We start from the raw sequence: 8,760 nt of genomic DNA on the forward strand, positions 1-8,760 counted from the left end.
ACAACACACACTTCAGTATTGCAATTGTTCGATGCGCCAGTGTGTATATAAAATTCTGAATAGCGCGTGATGAAATGCCGATATGTGTGTTCATTAACAATTCGCCTAAAGAATGAAACAAAAAAAAAAAACGTTCCAGTTGAGCAACAGTCGAACTCAAAAAGCGCAATGTTGTAACGAGAGCAATAGCTGTGTTTATATATAATCTCGTCTCTTATACTCGTTTATTAGGATATTGAAAAACAAAGTGCACGGTTGTCTCTGTCGCAAGCTAATTAATCCACAAAATATGTACAGAATTGATATATATATCACACGTATATATATATATATATGAATGGTTGTCACAGTAAGGCTATAACGAAACTCGCGATTATGAAGCGCGCATCTTACACACAAATTTTTCGTCTTATATTCATTCGACATATTTGATTACAGGAATTTTTTGTGCTATATATATATTTCAAGAGACAAAATAGTTCTTCAAAAAAAAAAAAAAAAAAATCTTGTACAATAGATAATTTTCTGCAAATTTTATCACGAGGCTTGATTCCAGTGCCACATGTACAAAAAAAAAAAACAGAAAGAACGCGTCGAAAACGTGTTTTGCGGTGTTGTGTGTACACAACAGGACGCGCGCGAGCGCACACTTATACACATTACACACACAAATATTGAATTTATATATCCATTACACCACATTTATGTGTAGTTCGATGATTATACAATATATATATATATATCGCTTTTAGGATTTTTATACTGAATATCTAGTGATAACATATAGAGAAAATTGTGAATGCACTAGCAGAAAACTCTGGGAAAGTATTAGGTCTCAAATCAATGACATTTGCGAGCATGTTTAAAATATTATTTAAATCTTTTTTTTTTATTTTTTTTTATTTTTATTATTCCGTACTGTTGTAATAACACTGGTGGTGCGTATTGCGTGTGTATACATCCAGTCGGTTCAGATGTTCAATAGAACACGTTGCTTTTCTGCTGACAAAAAATAATATTAAAATTAGTTTTTTTTTTTCTTTTTTTGACATAGACTGGCAGAGTTATATGTACTCGCATATATGAAATGATATAACCGCAGAATCTTCAAGTTATTTTCCCGATATCTCCATTATGTGGAGAGTTTGAAGTTCGTCTGATAACGAACGGAATTATCTCATGTGCTAATACTGTGGGTGTGAAATTACATTAGAATACATGTGATTAGTACTGTTTTATTTTACAAAATAAACACCTCGAGAGACTGACATTGAGCTTGTTTGGAACTTTTTATGCGGAAAATGATAAATAGGTGAAAAACCACAATAGAATCGGGCTGAAAATCACGAAGATGGATGCAAGGAATTTGCTGGAACCAGTGATATCTCGTTGATTCTTCTTAAATTCTGAATCTCCGTTTGATAACGCGACAGCTACGAGAAATACAGATCGAGGTAGATTTAAAATAATTTATAAGCAACGGACACTATAAATTTATTGCAATAAATATAATTTAATTTATAACCTTTTCAATTTCAGCTTGCAGATACTTTTGATTAGATTTAGGCGTCAATACTTCTGAAGATTTTTCAAGTTTGAGCGTTTGCAAAAATTCTGATAACTCTTGAATTCTCGCATTTATATTTCTAAAATTATATATTTAAAAGTTTTATCGGTTGTATCGTTTGTATTACGTGTATATTGTTTGTCACACTTACGCTGGTGAGATAAATCTTAATTTTTCTTGTTTCTGCTTATCCACGTTTTTCCCCTAAAAATATGAACGAAAACTTTTTAATTTCCGTTTTACTTCTCAGTAATTTTAAAATGAAACACAGATAATCAAATAATCTTTCCATACGTTTTGCGATCGTTTTTGTATCACAGGGTAATCTTCAATGTCGATTGCATACGGAATGTCATCTAATAAATAACAATATTTTGTACAGGTTTTACAGATTCCGCTTTTTTTTGTGTCACATATAATAACGATTAACATTTTATTGTTACCTTCATTTCTTCTCGATACTTTTTCCATGCTTTTAACGTAACTTCGCCTGTCGCGTCTCCATTCTTTCACAACGTTCGAATCCCTGTACGTATAATTTAATTTTTTAATTCGAAAATATAGTTTTTTTTTTTTTCATGTATTTATTAACATTTTGTGCGCAAGAAGATGGCTCACTTGATTCTTTGAATTGTTGCCGATTGCGCGCTGAACAGGTCTCTCACTTTAGAAATTAATTGCCGACGCTGTTCCATAGCGATGATAGTGGTCTCTTTGGCGTCGCATCTAAACGAACACAATCGCACGTTTTTTCATGTATAGCAATAAGATTTTATACAATCGGCAAAATAAAAAAGACAAAGTGCGTTGCTCAAGATGAATAATTCAATTGGTCTTGATATCGAGATAATTTTCTAAACACAACAACATGGTTCGCGGATCTTTCAATTGCATCGGGCGCAAATGCATTCTTCGCATGTCTCTCGTGACGATATCGAAAACCACTTCCGCGCGCTCATTATCTTTGCATCTTTTTTTCTCCTCTTTGAACATCACAGAATTATTCGAGTTGCTCGTCGACGTGATGTGTTTCGTCTCATTGCTGATTGTTTTGATTCTACATTCCCTGGTGCTGTGACGCTTATACGTTATCAATTCGGTAACGTGCCGTCTAACGTAACACGATCTGGGCGACGGCCCCGTCAGATGCAGAATCTTCGCATCCGCTCCAACAACTTCCTTCTTGTCGCAAGTTTTCCCGATCTCGTGACACGAAGTTGTCTTGTTTAAAAACACGCGCTTTTTATCGTCTCTTTTAATCGGAGTGTTATTTGCACCACCTTTGTTCTCTTTCTTATTGGTTTCGTTTTTGGAGTGAAGAAAGTCAGCGCACGGAGTGACAGTCCGAGCGCACGAGAGAGAACTCGTCGCAACATCGTCGCGCGTATCGCTGATATTGGTTACCGATCGTTTCATAGTGTTAAGATTACCGTACCTGTTGCTGGGTCTGTAAGCTCTGGCTCTTTTTGTGGCGGAAGCGCTTTTGAGCGAACCACCGATGTCATTCATACTCTTCGACATGTGCCTCGGTACTTTCGACAATTTCCGTTTTTTTTCGCGAGGTGATCGGTAACACAGAATCGTCGATAGTTTCGGTTCTATCTTCGCTAAAACAAATTCATATAATTCTATTTCTTTTATACACTGACACAAATTTTAATTAAATTATTTAAGAGAGACAACGAGTTTCTTATATTGTGCGATTGAAATTTCAATTTAAATTATTTTTAATCGCATAATCTTACGTTCTACGAACGTCGCGGGCTCGTCTGGATGCAGTTTGTTCCATTCATCCCTCAGGTAACTGAGAATACTCGAACATCCGAGAGCTATAACGTTCTTCGGAGGCGTATTGATAGGATTGCGTGCCACACTGAGAGTTTTGAGATTGGGCACTAAGCCTAGGAAAATATATTGGGCCAGAGTTATAATAAAATCTACATATCAAACGCGTGTCTCTATTTACTTACAAAGTTCCAGAGGCAATTTCTCGATTTTATTTCCCTCCAGCAGGATAGTCTCCAGCGATGGATGCGACTTGATACTCGCGGGCAAGCTTGTCAGTTGATTGTTTCGAACATCCAGCCATTGCAAGTTCGTTAATAAGATAAAAAGCTCTTTAGGAAGTTCGGGAAGATTGTTGCTCTCTAGATACAACATCTTGAAGACAAGCAAAAGAAATTATATTGCGAGGATCTAAGTGTTAATTATTGAGAATCTAAAAATGGAATCCTCGTACGTGTTGTTAATTATCAATATTACAAATTTTGTTCGCAGTTTATCGTTCGTACTTGTATCGTAGGATATTTCTCGATCATTTCGTAAGGAAGTGAGGTAAGACCAGCTCTTGTTAGATCGATAAAAGTTTCGTTGTACACTGGAGTCTTATCTGGCAGTGTTGAAGATAAGGTCAATATGTTCGAAGATTTCTTTTCCTCCGTTCCGGAAAAGGAAATATCCGAGGCGCTGTCCGTCGGCAATGTGTCCTCGCTGAACGAGAGACACGAATCCCCTTTGTTGTTTTCGAAACCTCGTTACGTGTCATAATAAAAACGATGTTATAAAACACATTTTCGTAAGAAAAACTATTTGCTCCTCCCACACACAGGAACAAAAACTCCAGTCTTAGACATCCATCAGACGTAAACAGCTCTATACAATGTTTAATGGAGTTTTTGCACGAGTGTGAGATAATTATCGTAAATTATGATAAACGATTCACAACGCACATTCTGTGCGTTTTTTTTTACCTGGAGTGGTGGAAATAGTCTTGTTGTTGTGCAAGGCAAGACCATCTTTGCTCGAGAGAGCAAGCGAATCTTCGATATCTGCTTCAAAAATGATATCGAAATTGAACGACGTATTTGTGTCATCTTCGAGTAATTTACTGTCTAATCTTTGCAAAGATCTCAGTGGAACATCTGTATCACACGTTGTGTTTTTATTCTTAATGTTCTCCTACATCATGACATGACGTAAAGACGTTACGTGTACGTGTACGTGTGTGTGCGCGCGCGTGTGGTTTTTTTAGTTTTTTTTTTTTCAGAATTTATTGCATTTTCACATTACCTGTTCTTCCGTTTCCGTGTTATCGCTGTTCGCATCTTCGGTCGATTGTTCGCAGATCAACTTCTCGTTTTCCTCAGATTCCACGCACTCGTGAATCGCAAAGGACTTTTCCGCCGAGTCCTTGGAAGATTCATAATACCGCTCCAGAAGATGATCAGCAGGATTCAACATGATAAAAAAAAAAAAACTGAAAAATACTATTCAACACGATAAACTGACGACTCTCTCAACATCCCGTTGTTTATTTTCACGCACATCACCTAGGTGATCGGTCTCTACGATATATATATATATATATATATATATTGCACTTGATGGAAACTACAGGAATCTATCTTAAAGATTTACCGCTTTTATTTTAATTTTCTTATGTATATAAAAATTTGAACAAAAAACTTAAACGTTCGAAATTCAAGCGGTTCGAGTAATTTTATATCGAACGTCGATTTATATATATCGAAAATCTGACAAATGTCACACGCATGCGTCAGAAACGTTATCGACCACGTGACCGACTTCGACGAACATATGATTCTGGCAGATGTGACAGATCTTTTAACCTCAAACGTCACTTTGAACGCTCGATAATTCTCTCTTCGCAGGACAAAAACAGAGCGTTACTTTTGCGATTGTTGAGTTTCACCCAAGATGGACGTCGTTTTGTTGCTAATCATCGCCGGAGTGATTACAATAGTACTCTTAATTATCATTTATCTACAACATAGATTCGGTATGTTTACTGAAAGCTTGCACGTCAACAATTAGAGAAGTGGCGTAGTTTTGTTTCACTGTGTGTGTAAAACTTTTGATATTTTTAGGTGGCCAGAAGACCGTTCAGGTGAACGATCAAAATGATGCGGCACAACAAAGGGTGCAAGTTCGAAGAGCAGCTGGTGTCAGAAACGTTAGGCATCGTATGCAGCAGAGAACTGCCAATTATGAACCTCCTGACGATGAAGATCGGGAAGTTGACGATAACAACGACGATACGAACAACAGGGTGGAATTGCCGGATCACAAGATAGGAACGAAGAAACGGGCGAAGCTGGCGGCCAAGGCTGAGAAGAAGATACAGAGGGAAGCGGCCGAACGTGAGAGAGAGGAGCGTAAGAAACGGGAGCAGCTGTTGCAAGAAGAGAGGGACAAACAGGCTGAGAAGGAACACGCGGAGGAGCTGCGAGCCGAAGAGGCGGAAAGAAAAGCCAGGGAGGAAAAGGAGAGGAGAGAGCACGAGGAATATTTGAAGATGAAAGAGAGTTTTAGCGTGGAAGAGGAAGGTTTCGATCAAGAAAGCAACGAGGAAGAGGAGAACTTGCTCCAAAAGTTTATCGCGTACATAAAACAGAACAAAGTATTGATATTGGAAGACCTGGCCGCACACTTCGGTCTGAAGACAGCCAATGTGGTGGATAGAATTAAAGAGTTGCAAGCGAACGGTAATTTAACCGGCGTGATTGACGACAGAGGAAAGTTTATTTACATTTCCGAGAATGAGCTTCATGATGTAGCTAAGTTTGTGCGACAACGCGGCAGAGTTAGCATTTCCGAATTAGTTGAGAATTCAAATAACTTAATTAATTTAACACCCGCTACAAGCTGTACCGTAACTAGCTAAAATATAAGTGTTGAGAAGTTTGTATTTCTTTTTGTATATCGGTTATTAAAACACACACAAAAAAAAAAGAACATTCTACGTCAATATTATACTTTCCATTCTATTTATAAACGCACGCATATAAATTATCGCTCTCTCTCTCTTTTTCTTCTTCGTATCTTCCGAACGAAGAGAAAAAAAAATGTTGCGATGCGCGATTTACATCCTGACGACACGCGGGATCGATGTTGCGTCAGAATCTAGTTTACCTTTAAGCTGCGAACTACTCACAACGAGATATTCTATTAATTTTTCCACGAGAATGTAACGTCCGTAATCCATTCCGCGATGGACGCGATCTTACTTTGTTGCGAAAATGAAAAAACTTGTCGCGCGACGTACTGCGCGTCGTATTCGACAAAAAACCAGTTCACGTGACAATCTGTTTTTTTTTGTTCAAACAAATGCTTTTGTTTTCTCTCGAAAACATGATTTCAACAAAAGGAGAACTTAAAAACACATTTTGTATAAAAGTAAATAAACAGAAATGTTGCGAAGGTGTGAACAGGGCGTTATTGAATCAGAGGTTGCGGGATATTTTGCGATGAAAAATTTTTTCGTGTGTTCGTCCCAGACGTTTCGATTTTATTTTAAATCTTCATCAGTGGGTATTTGTTTGAACTGTCACATCCCACACGGAATCGACGACAATTTTAGAAGTTGTTGCTTTGAAGGAATCGTCAATACTAAAAGTAAATAATAAATAAAATTTTGCGAACAAAAGTCCAAATTTCTTATTTTTTTCAGACAGATATTCAGAAATCGGTAAATTATCGCGTTCCTTCACCGGATGTATAATTTATAATGCGATTAACAAAACGAACGGACGGTCTTAATGCGATCACCGGTGATCATCATTATGTCCACCTAGCAGTCACGCTAGCTGTCCCCACTCGATCGTGGTTAATGAACGAAGAAGGGGATCGTCCGAGACTATGTAAGAGCGGCGGGATCGACAGCGAATCGGCAGTCTTCTTGGCGGTTCCGTGTAAACGATCGTTTCTCGAAAATCTCTCGAAAAATCTCTCGACAATAAAAATCCGGTCTTCCGTTCGATTTGTTTCGCCGCTCACCAAAGTGGTGACATTCCGATCATAATCGATCGAATTGAAGTGTTTCGCGGCGATTTGCTGAGATCTATGTGTCCATGAGGTGCAAGATCTTAGATTGTCAAGGCAACTCTCCAACATTCTTGCCCAGTGTCAGGTAAGCGACAGATAAAAAAAAAAAAAAACTGGTTCTGCATAACTTTGCTCGGTTTCTCTCGATCAATTGTCGGTTTTTCTTCTTGCAAAAATGATAATCGCACGCGGTGTCACGCGCGTGTCTGAGAGAAATCAGGTTTCTGGCACTTGTTTGTCCGCATATCGCCAATTGAAAACAGAATCAATATTATAAATAATTTTCTTCGGCGCTTTGTTAAAATTTGTTATTTAAATTCGTCGTGATTTGTTATTTGCTTAATTTGTTACTTAATCGTTATACTTCGCGATTTTGTATTCCTTACTCATGTTTCTCCATTTCAATGGCGTTTTTTGCAGGCTAGCGAAAAATCTTCGAACGCGCAAAGGAAGTCGACGAGGCAACTCTGGAAATCGGCTTGAATTATTAGTCTTAGTTCATTTGCATCACGTGCCGTAAAGTGTGACTGCAAGTATTTTTCACAAACACATATACACATATTTTTAAATACGTCGAAACACAGAAATAAAATAATTGTAAATCTTTATTCTGTACAGCAATAAGAGAAATCGCCGGTCAAACGAATTTTTTTCGATATCCGATACTTCGAATTCAACGCAAAAAAAAAAAACAAGTGATTAGCATTCGATATTCTTGAGCAAGACAAAGAGATGGGATACACCAACATAACCGGGTCCACGATTAAAGGACCTTACAACGCAATTACGTACGTGCGCGATTCTAGTTATGTATTAATTAATTTATTGTTAATACGTTGATCGCTCGGCATAGATTGAATATATTATTCTCCGCGGTTTGCCGCAATCTATCGCGCTAGCATAAACTTCTGCATTAACAAACAACGCGACAAACAACAGTTTGTTTTTTTACTTATATCTTTAATACAGTTGGATCTGTTTGTAAACAAATGCTCGACATGGAGTCTCTTTTGTTACTTTGTCTGCTAATTATTCCAGTCATTTTCACAGCAAACATCGAACTGTGCAGAGTATAGTTCCTTTCAGAGTGTAATATTATATATTTTTTTACGTATAAATTACTTATAAGCAGTTTTGTATATTGTTACTGTTAAAAACTCTCGCAAATTATTTGTAAAATCCTGCTAATTAGGTGAATGAAACCGTCAACTGAGTGACGTGGTTCCGGAGACTTTTACACGTCACCCGAATATGATTGACGCGGCGATCAACGTGTTTACTAAATAATAACATAAAAGTAAAACTAGTAATTTTATATAAAACTTGTATTAGTTTAGAAAAACTTTTTG

General features: G+C 37.4%; 2 protein-coding genes across 3 annotated transcripts; one reads left to right on the forward strand and one right to left on the reverse strand.

Annotated features, from left to right (window-relative positions):
• Window positions 1–881: 881 nt before the first annotated feature.
• LOC109860252 lies at window positions 882–4,880 on the reverse strand. Of its 2 annotated transcripts, none has more exons than XM_020439222.1 (12): window positions 4,637–4,880; window positions 4,318–4,525; window positions 3,859–4,079; window positions 3,538–3,727; window positions 3,313–3,468; window positions 3,003–3,174; window positions 2,186–2,293; window positions 2,011–2,093; window positions 1,862–1,923; window positions 1,719–1,771; window positions 1,526–1,646; window positions 882–1,433 (listed from the first exon to the last, which is right to left on the reverse strand). In XM_020439222.1, the coding sequence occupies exons 1-12, from the start codon at window positions 4,805–4,807 to the stop codon at window positions 1,344–1,346; spliced, it is 1,635 nt and encodes a 544-aa protein (XP_020294811.1). In that variant the 5' UTR covers window positions 4,808–4,880; the 3' UTR covers window positions 882–1,343. The 2 variants fall into 2 exon arrangements, with proteins under 2 accessions (XP_020294811.1, XP_020294809.1); XM_020439220.1 differs by having other exon boundaries at window positions 3,859–4,097.
• A 258-nt stretch (window positions 4,881–5,138) lies between these two features.
• Window positions 5,139–6,957, forward strand: LOC109860248 (DDRGK domain-containing protein 1). Its single transcript, XM_020439215.1, has 2 exons — window positions 5,139–5,366; window positions 5,455–6,957. Exons 1-2 carry the CDS (start codon window positions 5,285–5,287, stop codon window positions 6,249–6,251), a joined length of 879 nt encoding a protein of 292 aa, XP_020294804.1. The 5' UTR covers window positions 5,139–5,284; the 3' UTR covers window positions 6,252–6,957.
• Window positions 6,958–8,760: the final 1,803 nt, after the last annotated feature.

The sequence above is a fragment of the Pseudomyrmex gracilis genome, unplaced genomic scaffold (genome assembly GCF_002006095.1).
Source record: "Pseudomyrmex gracilis isolate BER0280 unplaced genomic scaffold, ASM200609v1 scaffold_353, whole genome shotgun sequence".
NCBI lineage: Eukaryota > Metazoa > Arthropoda > Insecta > Hymenoptera > Formicidae > Pseudomyrmex > Pseudomyrmex gracilis.

Excerpts from the sequence above, each read along its gene's own strand:
- LOC109860252 (XM_020439220.1), bottom strand. The coding sequence starts at position 4,807 with ATGTTGAATCCTGCTGATCATCTTCTGGAGCGGTATTATGAATCTTCC. Across the intron at positions 3,469-3,537 it reads GAAATTGCCTCTGGAACTTT|GCTTAGTGCCCAATCTCAAA; the intron begins GTAAGTAAATAG and ends ATATTTTCCTAG. Across the intron at positions 1,772-1,861 it reads TACAAAAACGATCGCAAAAC|GGGAAAAACGTGGATAAGCA; the intron begins GTATGGAAAGAT and ends TCATATTTTTAG.
- LOC109860248 (XM_020439215.1), top strand. The coding sequence starts at position 5,285 with ATGGACGTCGTTTTGTTGCTAATCATCGCCGGAGTGATTACAATAGTA. Across the intron at positions 5,367-5,454 it reads TTATCTACAACATAGATTCG|GTGGCCAGAAGACCGTTCAG; the intron begins GTATGTTTACTG and ends TGATATTTTTAG.